We start from the raw sequence: 16722 nt of genomic DNA on the forward strand, positions 1-16722 counted from the left end.
TTACAATCACTGCCTCCTCTTTTCCCGTTCTTCCCTACATGGGCTGCACCCCCCAAAATTTCTTTTTTTTTTTTTTTTTTTTTTTCTCTCTATGTATTTATGTATTTGTTTATTTTTGGGTTTTGATAAGAAATATTTAGGTGACCTGAACTTGACAGAAATTGTTCAAAGTCAGCTATCTTATCAAGTACCAAGCATGGACTATTACCACTAAAGGAATCCACAATAGAAGTTCTAAAGTGCTCTCCAGCAGATATGAGTATTTTAATATCAATGATAAGAGAGAGTTTGGTCTTTTCTATGATATTAGTGAATGCATGGAAGAACAAAGAGGTGATTTTCACAAGTGCAACATTTGTAAGGGTAAGACTAGGCATAAACAATAAAATATCAAAGTAGAGATGAAGAGTGACAATTTCTGAAAATAGATGAGATGAGAAAAACATAGGCAAACATATTATATCTTTATGAATAAACTCTTTGTCCCATACTACATTGTGCTTCTGCTCTTCACCCTGTATGGATGCTGAAACTAAATCTCAACAAATCCCCTCTACGAGAATCCTTTACTGGGAAGTAAAACGGAATTTGGTGATTCGGTTTTGGCATGACCATGATCAAAGGCTGGAGGATTAGTGGAAGCGTGAAGTGAAAACAAATTACTGGACTGAAGGGGTCCCCACTAAAGATTAAAACTGGTTCTCTCTAAGAAATGGCTGTTGGAGTAATGAAGGCAAGGAATTAAAGAAAAATTGTGCTCCTTCATTGCCTGCGGAAGAATTGATGGCCATCAGACTCTGAAACCGGCCTGTATCGATGGAAGTCGAGTCTGTTAAACTGGACATGGAATTGAGGGCTTGTTCATCAAAGTCAATGGGACTTGAATGGTGGAGATAAAGATCCTGATCTTCAGAGGATTGAAGGGAAAGACAGAGACCTTGTGTTGAATTCTGTTCAGTTGGGTAGTCCTGGAATTGGCTTACCATTGAGAAAATTCCTTCATTGTTCAAATGCAACTGCTCTTCCTTGTCACACTTGGAAGTCGATCCAAGCGAAATCTTCTGTGGCCAATTATCACAGCCTTGGTGATACTGAAGCGGATACAAGTTCTTGTCTCTCATTATTGACTGTGGTTGTGTCACACAGTCAGTAGTATCAAATGAATCATTGTTTTGAGCGGGCAATTCAGCGAGTGCTTCAATGGCTGCTTTCGCCTTCTCAATCAACCAATCAATAGCCTTAGTTGGTTGGTCATAACCGAGGCGATCTTGGACATCATAGAATTGTATAGCAGTATGCGCTGACAGTCTGACTCGCCGGTCTCTTGGACCTTTTGAAGTGCACACCTTGTTGTGACGTTCCTTTTTCTTGATGAACCGAACAACGTGGCCTCCATGAACTTGCAGAGCATCTCCTGCTTCATTCTCTTGCGTCGGTTTTGAAGATGGCCGCGCAGATGCCTGTTTCCGCCTCTCTCCCCTCTCAAACTTGACGATCCGGTGCTTCTCCAAAGCCAATTGCTTAGAGTAACAAAGTTTCCTACAAGATTTTTCATAATCTATATCATATCTTTTGTCACAAAGTGGTAACTGAACATGCTGGTACTTTCCAAAAATCATCTGCTGTCCTTGGCCTTGTTCTCCTTCCTCATCTTCCTCTTCTGCTTGATCTCGATCTTGACCTCGAGCTTTCTCTTCTTTTTCATCATCCTTTAATTCTCTTTGTTGTAAAATTTGGTGAGGAACACTATCTAGTAAATAATAGCTCATCATAGATGGTTTTTGATCTATCTGTGAGTTCACTTTGCTATACGCACACAATCTTCAGAAGTCTCCATGGCCTCTCTTTCTTAACATGCACTTGAATAATCAGAAAAACTATTAACTTGCCAAAAGGGAGATTGAATCAAGGTCTAATTAAACATAGATAAATCAAAAAAGAATTTACCTTTGATGAGGTTTAGGCCTTCACATTTCTGCAAAATGAAGTTGCAGTTAGATTTGCTTTTTGTATCCCAGCAGAAGTGAAGTGGCGCTAACTGTGATTTACTATCTGATTCAATGCTCTATTTATGCATCTCTCTTCCTCTATACTTGGTGACTTTTTTCTGTGTATGTGTACTATATCTATACTTTGTAGTTTGGCATGACAAAGCTGTTTTCCAGTTACAACTAGTGGTGTGTGATATTTGATTGAAAAGATTCCTCAATAAGAAAGGGACTGTTTCAATTATGTTGGGAGTTTCTTGGGAGGAGGGCCCTATCGCATGCTCATCATGTCAGCTCCCCTCCCTTCAAATCTCATCACCCAAAGCCTCATCGCTTTTCAGGTAGGACCCTCCTTTTTTATTTTAAAATTCTGACTTGGTATCTACAAATATATATATATATATATATATATATATATGTTTGTTGATAAAAGTAAGATCATTGGCGCCATCACATTCGACGTTTGCTTTGTAATTCAGGGGCACATCATTGAAAGGAAAAAAAACACGACTCAATTCTACTCACAGAATGGTTCACTCCAACTAGACCAAATTCTAGATTATCAAATCCTGACCGTTGCACCAATCAGCTGAAGATAGTATCTAAAAATACATTTGTGTTGTGGTTTTCCAACATGAATTAGTAATGCACGTTCTCAACATATTTCTCAAGTCCACTTTCTACTTGGCATATTTCAATTACACTGTTTGACTGAAACGTGGACAATGCAATTTTAGAAAAGCAATAGTAGAAAGAAGCTAATATCTGGTGGAAAAGAGGGCGTGCGTACATTTCTGACTGGAAATGCCACTATTTGATGTTGCATTTGGATCTCACTTCACGCCATGTACCTAAAAGCCGGCAGGCATGGGACTATGGAGGTTTGAAAAGGAGAAGGTAGTTAGTACTCAGTACTGCCTTCCCAGTTCCCACTTTGGAAGATGGTACACACAACATCAACATTGCATGTGGGGGAGCCCACCGGATACTTATATATATATATATACATATACATATATATATATATATATGCGCACACACACATAGGAAGCTGATTCCATACTTTGATGGGCTGTTAAATATGAGTAAATGATGGGTGTAATTGATTGTTAAAAGAAATTTTTACTACTTTTTTAATCTTCGCAACCAATTGTAGCAAGTGGGCATTGTTGTAAATTTATCTTGTTTTGAGGGGCTGATTGGTAATGTTACATATATTAGATCTAGCTGTATTAATTTATATTGTGTATAGATGTAGTTCATTTTAATGTAACTTTTTGTACTTAAATTGTTCAATTACAATGTAACTTTTTGTTAATTTTTAAGAGGCATGTAGAACAATTTTTTTTGAATTTGCAGATTAAATAACTTGCACCGTGTGCATTTGAAATACGTATGATATATGAAGAAATTAATTTAAATTAAACGCATGATTCCCTAAACAGAAGGAAGCATTTTGATTTATTTTTTTTCCTGAGAAATAGCACTAGTGGAATGAAATTTTTTTTCTTTTTTCCTTTGTTTTTCTGAAAATAGCACTAGGAGATTTTTTTTTTTAATGTTTCTTTAATCACAATACTAAATAATAAAATGGATGGTATATTTGGGCAAGATGCTCATCATCGAGTCTAAAATCAAAAAAGTAATCATACTAATATAACGCTTCATACCGTTTACTTCTACCGAGTTCAAATTTAACGGCTCCATCATTTATTGCTTATAATTGTATTAACTTCAGAATTTGTTTCTTGTTGGCTTGTCTAAGGAGTGGTTTGTGAATTTGGATGGAACTTGAAAATTTTATCCTACAATATGTTCTCTTCCTCATCGTTGTTAGTAATAAGTAGCATTTTTCGTGTAACTAAATACATGAAAAAAAAAAAAATCCATAAAAAATGAAGAAAAAACTCATAAAGTAGTGGATTTTTCTTATTTGTTTTTAAGTATCAGGTTATGCAGTACCAACTTTAATATCATTTAGTTTGAATTTAATCAATTGTTATATCTGTTTTTTTTTCTTTTGGTCCGTCTAATTGCAAAAACGAATATGACTTAAGAGTAAGTGCTCTTTCTTTTATTACAAGAGTAGATTGTGGGGTCATGGTCTTCGTTTTAGATAGACATGAGGTGTGGTTAAACAGTAACTTTTTCTCTCCATTAGTGTCTATTCCCAACAATAAGTGGAGTTTAACCGAATATGGGCCTTCAAATGAGACTCGTAAAAAATTCATGCTCTTAGGTGAATCATGACCCTCAAATGTAATCTGAACGGCTGATAGTAAGTAAATGAATCTGTCATATATATATATATATATATATATATTATTGATCTCTCTCTATATTTCTAACCATTAGTATCCCTTAAGGATGGACTACATTCATCCACACAATGGACAGTTGTTTCACTTTAAAGTCACCCCAATAATTTTTCTTAGCTCATTTTTTAAAGTTGATAATTTGATTGTTCATTGGCTGTAGTACTAACTCAAAAGAATCTGTTGAACTTCTTTTTAGGTAATGATTGGATCACACTAATGTTCCCGCCTTTTGATAAGCTAGAACTAGAGGTTGTTGGAATGCACAATATCCACTTCTCTAAGCTAAACTATATTCACGCATTATTATTGTACGGATTACAAATAGAATGATTTTTTTGTTACATTTAACGCAGTGGTAAGTAAGAATTTTTGTAACTGTTAGATTTATATTTTTTTTTATTTTTACATAATTTTATGTAAATTTGATGAATAAAAAACTTAACGTACCGGTATATTAGCGTATCGGAGAAGGTCCTTTACAAATAAATGTTTCCTTTTTTAGTATTTCATGAAGGTGGGATTTAAGAAATACTTTTTTTTTTCTTTTCATGTTTTTCCCCTTCTTGACCCCTTTATGGACTCATTGAGTAAATAGTTATGCCTCTTCTCATTCTATTCCTTCCAAATTCTGGAATTATAATGTATATACTAACATCATGTACAAATGTAGAGTTACACGGCTCTTCTCTCTACCAAAGGTTATAAAATGTGGTTAGAAACAAAAATGTCAAATTCAATCAAATAACAAAGCAAAGAGAAAAAGAAGAAAAAAAAAAGATAGATGAATTTAAAGAAGTGTTTTCCGTTATAGATGGCCTTGATTAGGAGACAAGATATTGTTTTTTAAAAAGAAAAAAAAATATAGAACAATACCCTGTCATACTTTGTGTTAGCTAATTTGAACCACAAGCGCAACGGTCAACATAGAACCAAATAGCCAACTTCCAACAACAACAATAATAGATAGCCAACTGTGGTTGTCCTTTATGCCTTTTCTTTTCCTGATTAAGCTTTTCACAGCCTATAGTATGTAACAACTAATTGTAATAGAGCTTGGAATATTTGTCTTGGTAAATTGTGTTTGGGAAAAATCCAGGCAAGGCCGTACGAAGCTACAGCTCTTTCATGAAAACTACATGTACGTAAAGTTTAAACATCAAATTGAAATCTCTTCAATCATGATTTATCACTTTCTCAGAGTTTGTTCCAGTAATTGTCATGCTTAAGGAAAATAAAGGTCGTGTTTAGAATTATTCTCGTTTTTATTTTTTACGTTTTTTTGAAAAAGAAAAAATAAAAACGTTTTTAAAACGGCATTTGGCGCAATAAAGATAAAAAACGGAAATGAAAATAATTTTTTAGTTTAGTGTTAAATGAGAGAGAAATGAAAAATGACTTTTAGTCGTCTTTCATTTTTTGTTTTCTTTTTCTCCTCTCGAGAGCAGAGAGAGACATACATTAATGAGTTTTTTATACTAAAAATAATCTCTTGATAAAACTACTAAATGCATTTTCAAAAATGATTTCTGTCTGAGATTAAAAATGTTTTCATTTTCAGCAAAAAATAAAATCATTTTGGAACGAGTTTCAAACATACCCAAAGTCTTTAAGCCTACTCCAAATCCTGCTTAAGTTGAATCAACATTTGATTCTCCTTTTCTAATATATCTTTTTTTTTTTAAATCAAGGTTATCCTTTCTTGTGCATCCAAAGTTGTCAAATTGTTGTGGTTGTAGGCATAGTTTTGTAGTAATTCTACATCCGATTCCATCATAAAGTGATGAGTTCAAATTCTCCAACCCTTAAGTTCAAAAAGAAGTCAAATTATTTTGTTGTAAAATGGCATTTTGAAGGATCACACAAAACATCATAGGAAAAAAAAAGATCATGCATAACATTATTTGGTGTTGTACTTGCATGATGAAAACCAAAGCCAGAAGAAGAATTAAGGGCCCATTTAGTTCGCTGATTCGAGTTGAGATGTGACTTTATGTGAGTTTTTTTACTGTAGAAAAAATTTTTTAAATGTGAGTGTTTCGATCTGAAAGCTTTTTACTATAGCAAAACTTGAATTCTAAGCTCGAATCGATAAAATGAACGGGGCCTAAGTGTGGTTAGAACAGACCGACGTAGCTTCTTCATTTTTTTACCATGAACATTGAACTAATAATGAGAAGTAGTTTATCAGAGATACGTCCCTCGTTCACCGTTGCTCACCGCCTTTTCTCGAGAAGAATCCAATCTTCAAGGGCTTCAAGTCAGATAAAGATGTCGTAATGCTTTTAGTCCAATGAAAATGTTGTTGGCTTGTAGTCTAAATGAACATTCTTTCTGCACAAAATTCACCTTAAAGTTATATTGAACTCGCGTTCGTGTAAACAAAGTGTATATAATATTAGTAGAATAACGATCATGATGCTCGTGTGTCTGAATATATATATGTGTGTGTGTGTATATTTTGGGATACCATAATCCTGCCAGGTCTTATTAAAATGGCAAAAGAGAGAATACTCATGTAATAATACTCCATTCAATCTTTACTTGAAGCATTTTTTTTTTTTATTAGTTGTAATAAGAATATTCTTTGTGTGTGTGTCCTTTTTTTTTTTTTTTTCCTCATGAAGATGAAATATCCGCCCTTTTTTTGCTTCTTGTCCTTTCATTATTAAAAGAAAAAAAAAATAGTTCCAAATAACTTCTCCAGTGAAATATTATCATCCCAATTCGTCCGCTCCAGTTCCAAACAATCTGCAATCTAGAATCAACGATCTTTTCTGTTTCAACATCGACTCGACCAATACACGTCAGATATGTAAACAAATAAAGCAAAACAAAGGAAAAATAAAAATAAAAATAAGGATCCTTCTTCTTTAAGACCCAATACCATGATGCCAATAGTGCAAATCACATTAAAATAGTTTTACTACACAAAATAAATAATAAATAGCTCTGTTTCAAATTTAATGGCTAAAAAATAAAAATATATTAATAATTTATTTATTTTTTAAAATTTCATAATAGAAATTTTCAAAAAAATAAGTTTTTTTTTTATTTTACGGACACGTCCTTAATTTTATGGGTTTTGTAAATCGGTTTTTCAATTTTAATCTTGACAATTTACCTCCAAAATTTATGTAATAATGTTGGTAAATTAAAATGAATATAAAATATTAGACGGTTTCCTCTGCATGAACGTTTTGTAAGGTTAATTTTACTCTTTTTGTATCGAATTGGTCTCTATATGTACATCATGAGCGAAATTTTTTTTTTTTTTTTTGAAATCGAGAGTTAACCATTTTGGAGAAAAAAATGGGGGTCCTAATTTTTAAAATTTTTTTGCTCATATTGTGCATACGGAGAAGAAAAAAATGAACGTATTAAAAAAATGAACAATATATATATATATATATATTTTCTTCTGTTTTTTTGGGACCAGCTAAAAGTTTTTTTTTTTTTTGAAAGAAAATATCAAATAAGCAAACATATCCGGTGTCCAGAATCTAGATTACAAGGGAGCTCCTCTATTTCCATGTTATCTTGCGCAGCCACTTTAGGTATCCTAATTCTTTTTTAAAAGGAAAATTTTTAAAAATAACTTTGAAATTGAGCCTTATTATTTTTACTCCTGAACATTAATTCATATATTTATACTTTTTATATTAGAACTAATTAAGGATTATACTTTCAAAAAAAATATACTTTTAATAAATAAAGTATTTAAAGCAATAGAATCTATAATTTTCTCTTTTTTTTTAAATAGAAAATATGAAAAAACAAATCTTTTAGCAACACAAAACACATCGTCATGTATTCATCAAATTTTGTTATATTATTATTTTTTTCCCAATCTTTTTTTTATTGCTTAGTCGATGGGGATTTTTAGATTTCACTCGGGACCTTTTGTTCCAAGGAGGCCGCTCTTACCAACTGAGCTAGGCCTCATAACATGATTAAACAGTGCAAAATTTTGTCTTATTATTTTTTTCCTTAAAAGCTCCAATCTCTACCATAAATCTTTCTAATTCGCCTTGTCTTTCTCAAAATTTTTGCCCCAAAATTCTCCGGTTCAGCTTAAAATTCCACCCCAATTACTAAATTAAGTTGAATTATAATAACTAATGCACAGAGACCAAGGTACACACCCCAAGAACCCAATGATTTCAGCTCTCAGAAGGGCATCACCATCAATCCCACTGCTAATGGACTCGGCCCAAACCTCGTTGCGGGGCCCACAGCGCCTCACCGCCTTAGCCCATCAGCTCCGCCTCTACAAGCCCCCGCCGACACCTCTCGACGATGACGCCAACGATGAAGCCGCCGGCAAGGTCGTCTCCCAGCTCGGCTTCGTCGAATCGGCGGCTCCGATCACGCGCGACCCGCAGAAGTTCAGACCGAAGAGAGCCGCCGTCTTGATCTGCCTCTTCGAAGGCGACGCCGGCGATCTGCGCGTGATCCTCACGAAGCGGTCGTCGAGTCTCTCCTCTCACTCCGGTCGGATTCGTCGTACTGGAGTTTTGGTTTGAGGTGATTTTCCCAGGGCTGTTTGTTTGGTTGCCGAGAAAACTGAGGCGGAAAATGAATTTTTTTTGCATTGCAGGTGAAGTTGCGTTGCCGGGTGGGAAAGCAGAGGAAGGGGATAAGGATGATGGGGACACAGCTACCAGAGAGGCGAAGGAGGAAATTGGTTTGGATCCTTCGCTTGTCAATGTTGTGTCTGTTCTTGAGCCATTTTTGTCCAAGGTACTATTTTTTTTTTTTTTTTTGAGTTTTCTTTGCTATTTTTGTCTGAAATTGGTTCTGTTCTTGTTTCATTTTTTGAGTTTTCATTTTTATGGTGTAGTTAAATTTTCCTTTGCTTGTCAAAGCTTCGACTTTTTAGTGCTTTTTCGATTGTTTGAAAGCTTAGTGAGGTTCTAGGGAGTTCTAGGGATGGTGGCCTTTTAGCTTTGATCAATTTTGCAAGTTTATGGTGTAATTTTGGATCATGTGATATTAATGGTTAAAGTTTGTAGAAGAAATAAAGCAATTAGATGATGACTAGAAGAATTTATAAGAACTTAGTTCTCCGACATTTTATTAGATTTAAATTTTCTACTTTGTGTTTATCAATTGTTACATTCATTGGTTTCTAATGGAGTGATTTTATTGTCCAAATAATGGAAAAGAGCTGAATTCTTATCGTCATACATACTCCTCTGCCAAGATAAGCTAAGCCCCTGTTCGTTTCATAAGTTTGAACTACTGTTCGAACCTTTTTCCTAAAGTGTTTTCCCTCACAAAATTTAAATTTCTGTTCAAATCTTTAGAAAGAGTGGAAATTCCATTGTTACAAAATCATGGGATTAGTTAGTCATGATCTTGTGCTGGTTTTGATCTGTAATCTGCTAGTGATAACTTGTGTCCTGTATTCACGGTAAAATGAAACCGAAAAGGCGTAAAATTGTTAGATTTTACTGGTGAAAATTTATGACTCAATTCAAGCTGATTGTGAAGGTAGAAAGTAACATGTAGGTCCTCAAACATAGTAATAATATCTATGCAAATAGGGGGAATTAATAAGAACAATGGCAAGTATGGCTAGCTTAGCATATGCACTACCCACTTAAGTGTATTTATCATATTTGGCTAGAGATATTAGCCTTATTCCTTGGAGACGTCAGCTCTGTTGAGTGTGGGCTTTGAAGACATTAACATGTGTCTTAACTTTAAGAAAGGTGTCTTTACATGATTCATGTCCAGTGCTTCCCTCGATAATTATGACAGACGTGTGAGATCCGAGCATGAGTTCGAGCGGTGAGTTGAAAGTGAGTAATAATCATGTCTTAGTGTGAATGAAAAACGCCATTGGTTTTCCTTGCAGCACCTTCTCAGAGTTGTTCCAGTCGTTGGCATACTTACTGAGAAGGAAGCCTTCAAGCCTGCTCCAAATCCCGCCGAAGTGGAAACTGTATTTGATGCTCCATTGGAGATGTTTATCAAGGTTTCTCTCTTGTAATCCCCTTTCTCTTTGCATTGAAGCTGTCGAAAATACTTTTTTTGGAATGGATCTTTTAAGGAACATGCATGACATTTTTCTCCCAGGATGAAAACCGAAGGGCGGAAGAGATTGTGTGGTTGGGGAACAAGTATCTCATTCACTTCTTTGACTATGAAACCGAGAACAAGAAGTTCTTGATATGGGGTTTAACTGCTGGGATCTTGATTAGGGCTGCATCGGTGGTATACCAACGGCAGCCGCCTTTTCTGGAGCAGTATCCCATTTTTAAGGTTCCTAGAACTGTAAACAAGGATACTACATTGCCTTGAATTCAACGGAAATTTCTTTGGATTGTAATGATATTTTTGACCTAATTGAAATAGTGTTCTTTTCCTTGGGAGTTAATGCTATGTTTGGTAGGAAGGAAAGAAAATAGGATAGAAAGGAAATATGGAAGTGATGGAAAATAGTAATGATAGAAAGGAAATTGATTTTCTTTTATGTTGTTTGTGGTATGAGAAGATGGAAAGAAAATGAGCTTACCTTCACTTGTTTGGTATTGGAAGTTAAATTAGGAGGAAAGAAAAAATTTTACTCGTAAATTACTTTTATACCTTTCAATTTTTTGCTTGGATGTTGATGGAGAAAATGGTAGTTTAGTAACTTTGTTCACTTTAATGAGTTGTCTTCATTTTTCATAACATTTTCTGCCCACTTGTGGAAAGAAAAAAAATAGTGGGGTCCACATGTTTTATTTTTCACTTTATTTTCTCTTATTTTCTCTTTTCTCTCCTACCAAACAACCTACATTTTTATTTTTTCTCTTAAAATTCCTCCACCTTCTTCTTTCTTTCTACTTTTCTTTCTTACCAAACATACTCTAAAGGTTTAGATGGAGCGGAAAGAATATGGCTTCTTCTATGGTGGAACTCCGTAAGGAAGCGCTGCTTTTGGTTATTAGTTTAAATTTGCAACACTCAGATCTACAGAATGAGTATTTATGTAGCGCGTTATAAATTTTTAATTTAGATTTTTGCATATTTAAATGTTAAAAAATTTAATCCAACGGTCAAAAATAACGCTTGCACTAGTGAAAGCATTTTGGGGATTTCACTGTATGATTTCTCAAAGAATAAACTATATTCATTAACACAAGGTACCTTCGGTTATAAAAACATAACGTTAAATAGCTATCTTCAAGTTTTAAAAAAGCATCTTCTATAAATATCCTGAAGTCATTTTTTGGGTCATCATCTAATTAATTAGTTGGAGACAAAATTTTCTTTAGAATTAAGTTTCATAGAACGACCTATTAAAATATTCTTAGCAATAAAATGTTTTGTTTTAAAATTTTGTGCTATGATAACTTTTTTTCTGGTTTTTTTTTTTTTTTTAACTTTCTCCATTTAAAAAATCATTTTTGTTCCTTTTACAGAAGTAGGAAGAGAGGAGGGAAAAAAATTGTAGGGTGGATAAAAGTTATTTTGGGGTCAACTAATTTTTAAAAGAAATTGTAGGGTGGATAAAAGTTATCATAGGTCTACTAATTTTTATCTCTCTAATATTGTAGAAAACTTAAATCCACATATAATGACAAATAATTTTTTATCCCTATTTCAAAGCTAAATTGATATAAAATAATTAATAAAATAATAATTAATTTATTACATATTTTATTTTCACTCATCATATCAAATAACATAAAAAATTCAACTTATTTTCTTTATTTCACGTTTTCTTTCCATTCTCTTTTTCCTCCATCTCAACTTAAAACTCACCCTACTATTAATTAAGTTGAATCTTTCTCTCCTTCGCAGAGAGAATTCATTTTCGTGAGGGCCGTAATCGTTTTCGTGGGGCTGTTTCGTTACCATTTCACATTTCTCTCTCTCTCTCTCTCTGATTTTTATATATTTTTAAAATATCCCCTTTAAATACTTCTCTTACACTTATTTCAAATATTATTTTTTTCTACTTACTCTTTTAAATTAATTTTTTTAAATATGTCCCTATATAAATATCTTTTTCCTGTAAATTACAATGCGAAACATCTCATAAGTTTTTTTTTAAAAAAAAAATTTCTATCTTTTTTATCTTTTTTCTCGTTTCTGTTTTTATTTCTTTTATCGCTTTTTTTTTCCTTTACGATTTATGTAATAGATTTTTTATAAGATCATCTCTAATGCAAATGTTAATTTCAATTGTATATTTAGCATCAAAAATTGTGATATGATATGCTACTTTCATACTTGTTTTAATACATAATGTTATTTGAAATGTTAAATCTACTTTTTTCTATAATCATTGAGGCCCCGTTCATTTCGCTGATTCGAGTTTAGAATTCGATTTTTGCTACAGTAAAAAGCTCTCAAAAACAATCACATCTAACTTTTTTGCTACAGTAAAAAGCTCTCACATAAAGTCACATCTCAACTCGAATTAAAAACTCGAATCAACGAAGTGAACGGACCCTGAGCTTTGAAAGTTATAAAAGTAAACTTTTATTTTTAAAATAATTAAAAAATATAAAAGTTACAATAATTACATGAAAAAGTTAACATTTCAATCAATAATAATCAAATGTCAAATTTTTCATATATTATTCACAAAATATAGCATATCAAAATTTGCTAATAATAGTCATATTGCTATAATGTTTTTTTTTAAATAAATTCAAATTCAATTTTTTTTTGTAAATGAAAACACCTTAGAGTCTTCGCGTACAGTTTTCACTAGTAATTAACTAATGCACAGTGACAGGCGTAGAAGGCGTACCCCTTTATTATCATATCTGCTCCTCGAGGGGTTTGTGCTCCTTCTCATGTCTTTTTTGCTCATAATTTGATGATTTTTTGTAATGGATCTAAGAGGAATTTACGTCGAGTGTTTGATCTTCTTGATGAGTACAACTTGAGTTCTGGGCAAGTTTTTACTAAAGATAAGTCTGTGGTGCTTATAGGTAAATCTGCTATTCGTCGTGCAATTGATATCTTGGCAATGCTTGGTATGAGACAATGTGCTTTTCCTTTAAAGTATTTTGGTGTCCCCATTTTTAAAGGAATGCTGTGCTGTAATGACCGAGAAAATTTTAAAATTAAATAATATAAATTTATTTATTTAAGTTAAGGACTTTTCTCAATAATATATTGTCATATTTTGTGATTGAAGGATTTACGGAATTAATATTAGTATTCCTAAATTCTGTAGCAAGTTTTATGATGAGTTCATATTTTAAGAACAAGTAAATTCAGTTGATAAATTCTTACTGCAATTAAGGCGGAAGAATTCTCTGTGCATATACAGTTTGAGAATCCTAATCTCAGGAATCTCTTAGTGCAGTATAATGTTAGCAACATATAGAGAAACTCTCTGACATTTAAAGAGAAAACCCTTAATTTCTAAACATATAAGAAGAAATTAAAGGGTAGTGTATCAGTAAAGAAATTCAGATGCAATATGAGTTTAGAAGTTGACAAAGTCGGAAACTGAAATTTTCTGTCAACTAGGTAAATTCCCAAAAGTCAGTATGAAGTAATAAGAATAGCTATAAGAATAGAACATCAATGGGTGATTACCAAGTGTTCACTAAACCTTGCTTATGTAAGCAAGATGACATCAAGTAGGCAATTAGAAATTTAAGTTAGGTAAGATACTGTTACCGACTTTCAGACTGCAATAAGGAAGGATGTGCAGAATGCTGTGTTAAACCCATAAGTGGGCCAACACATGAATCATAAGGTTAAGAAGTGAAAAAGAATTGAAAAACATCAATTCTAGGGTTTTAGAAATAATCAGAACGAAAAATGGACGAAAAAAGGGTTCAGAATGCCGAATCGCGTAAATTGAGGTTTCGACTGATTTAAGCAGACCGAGTCAAAAATTTTTGACCAAGAGTCGACCAAAATGTCACTTTCAAAAAGTTATCAAGAATGGTCAAAGTTGACTAAGTTGATCAACTGTCTGAAAAACACAGATAAAACGCACACTGGACAAGAATTTAAGCTGAACCAAAATAAGATAATTATTAAATGATAAATGGTTGATATTTAAAGTAACTTTTAGATGAAGGACTGAGATCATGCCACTTGCTTAGTGAGGTGGCCGGCCAAGCTTATACAAAAAGCCAAGAAGATATATTTTGGTGGATTTTTGCAAAAAAGAGCCCAAAAGTTAAGAAATTACACTTAGACCCCTCATTTTCTTCTCCAACATGTTTAAGTGTAAAAACATAATTAAACACTCTCTTTTTTATGTCAAGAACTGTGGGTGTTCATCCAAGAGAGAGAAGAAAAAAAAATTACCAAAAGTGAAGAAAAACAAGTTTTAAGTAGGAATCAATCAAACTACCGAGGATTGGTGATTCCGGAGTTTGTTCTTCATTCTTCTAAGGTGAGATTTCAGTTTTTCTCTCATTTTTCCTACCTTGGCCGAATGGTTAGGATGTGGTAGAGAGTATGGAGAAAGTTTACTAAGTTGATGATTGAATTTCAATTGGTTAGGATGAATTTGTGGCTGTTAGATTATATTTGTAGCAACTTTTAGATATGAAAATCCATGTGAGAAATTTGATGGTACCCTAAAGTATGGTTCTTAAGTTGATTAAATTGTATGAAAAAGATTGTTAGTTATGTTTAGAAGATGAAGTAACGGATAAAACGGGCTAAGGATAGCTCGGGAAACACAGAAAATAAGGCGAAACTCCGCCGAAATTTAGTTTGAAAATTTGGAGTTAAACCTATTTTTAGTTCTAGAATTTGAGGCTAAACTTGGTTTTAGTTCTAGATAGAAGCTTTAAACTATTTTCTTAAAAAACACTACAAAACTGTCAAAATAGTTTTGGTGTTAAACACAAGTGTTCATTAAGGAACTCGAAGTATAGTCTCAAGAAAGTATTTTGAGTTTGGACCTTGTTTAATGGAAAAATAAGGTTACGAGGATTCAATAAACCTAATCTTTAAGTTTGAAACAAGGTTTTCAATCCTCTAACGTAGGAAAGAGAAAGAAAGCCATAAGTAGAGAAATCAGATTTTCTTATAAGCTTGTTAAAATAGAATAGCAAGTGATAGTTAATCTCACACTCAGTGAGTGTTTATTCTCAGAAATAAGCAAGAGAACAGACAGTGTGGCGAATAGAGGATTCCACTCCTTAAAACAGGTAAGTAGGAATCTCGCTTACAGTATAAATAGATTTTAAAATGAACAGTACACATGAATTAAATGTGTTTGAGTACATTTAATGTTATGTATGCTATGTTATGTCATACTGCATACACTTAAGTAGTGCACATGAATTATATGTGTTTGAATACATTTCATGTTATAGTATGCTATGCTATGTCATATTGCATACACCTTAATAAGTCAAGAGGAACTTATAAGAAGAAACTTAGTTGAGTGCCGTACCAGCCTCCGTGAGGAAGGTAATCAGACTCCGCAAGGGAGATAAAGGAAAAAAAAGGGTCATCCGCAAGGGAGGGACTCATTTCCGTTTAAATTACGGTGTCATTGGAGACCTTGCAAACCCTTACTTCCCAATGATTGCACGCAAATGGTATGAGCACTCAGACCCATCAGTAGGTAAGATAAGTTTAGATAGTAAAACACAGACAATAAAACTTTGATAAGACATCATAAATCAGCATAAGCAGTTCATGCATATCATTCATGTGAACTTTCAGTTATTTAGCGAGTAATAGTTCCTATTTGCTGAGCGAAAGCTCATTTCAGAGTATTTATACTGTAGGTAAGCAACCTGCACATAATGTTTGATGGACTGATGGTGAGGCAGCGGACAAGCGAAGTGGAGGTCGGGGAATGGATACCGCACGCAGTTATTTCCGTAATAATTTAAAGATTTAAAAAGATTTTGTTGAATAAGTCAATGAACTTGCGTTTTGTAAGTTTGTAGTATGATTGTTAAGTTGTGTAAGCTAGCAGGATTTTGAGAAGCAAAAATATACCTATGTGTAAATTTATGCTTTAGAAAAGGAATTGGTTTTGAAGTATAAACACTTTGCTATGTTCAAAAGTGGAAACCAAAATTTATGTCGTTACAGTAATTTTAAAAGCATGATACAGCATTCTACATAAAAAAAAAATGAATGATATAGTTTTTTTGTAGAGAAAGAAACTTATGCCCAGAATGCTATAGCATTCGCTATAACATTTTGTTTCAGAATGTTATAACATTCGTATAACATTTTATTGAAGTTATAACAAAATGCTACAACATTCTATATAGCGTAAAACAATAAAAATAAAAATGCTACAACATTCTATACAGTATTTTTTTTTTAATGTCTCTCAAATTTTGGGGCGTTTCAAAAATAATATGTTAAAGTTAATAATAGCAACGGCCACTAAGCAGGTCATCACATGTACTCAGCTTCGTTTAATTGCTGATAAAGTGATTAGTAAGCTTACTTCTTGGAAGGGTAAT

At 33.1% G+C, this 16722-nt stretch overlaps 2 protein-coding genes across 3 annotated transcripts; one reads left to right on the forward strand and one right to left on the reverse strand.

The window, feature by feature from the left end:
- Positions 1-108: 108 nt before the first annotated feature.
- On the reverse strand, positions 109-2020 carry LOC21389582 (transcription factor TCP4). Of its 2 annotated transcripts, none has more exons than XM_024173501.1 (2): positions 1948-2020; positions 109-1859 (listed from the first exon to the last, which is right to left on the reverse strand). In XM_024173501.1, the coding sequence occupies exon 2, from the start codon at positions 1770-1772 to the stop codon at positions 690-692; it is 1083 nt and encodes a 360-aa protein (XP_024029269.1). In that variant the 5' UTR covers positions 1773-1859; positions 1948-2020; the 3' UTR covers positions 109-689. The 2 variants fall into 2 exon arrangements, with proteins under 2 accessions (XP_024029269.1, XP_010108419.1); XM_010110117.2 differs by having other exon boundaries at positions 109-1848; positions 1948-2010.
- Positions 2021-8232: 6212 nt separating this feature from the next.
- Positions 8233-10725, forward strand: LOC21389583 (nudix hydrolase 15, mitochondrial). Its single transcript, XM_010110118.2, has 4 exons — positions 8233-8797; positions 8904-9046; positions 10167-10286; positions 10388-10725. Exons 1-4 carry the CDS (start codon positions 8425-8427, stop codon positions 10610-10612), a joined length of 861 nt encoding a protein of 286 aa, XP_010108420.2. The 5' UTR covers positions 8233-8424; the 3' UTR covers positions 10613-10725.
- The last annotated feature ends 5997 nt before the right edge of the window (positions 10726-16722 follow it).

Source organism: Morus notabilis, unplaced genomic scaffold (genome assembly GCF_000414095.1).
Source record: "Morus notabilis unplaced genomic scaffold, ASM41409v2 Scaffold183, whole genome shotgun sequence".
Taxonomy (NCBI): Eukaryota; Viridiplantae; Streptophyta; class Magnoliopsida; order Rosales; family Moraceae; genus Morus; species Morus notabilis.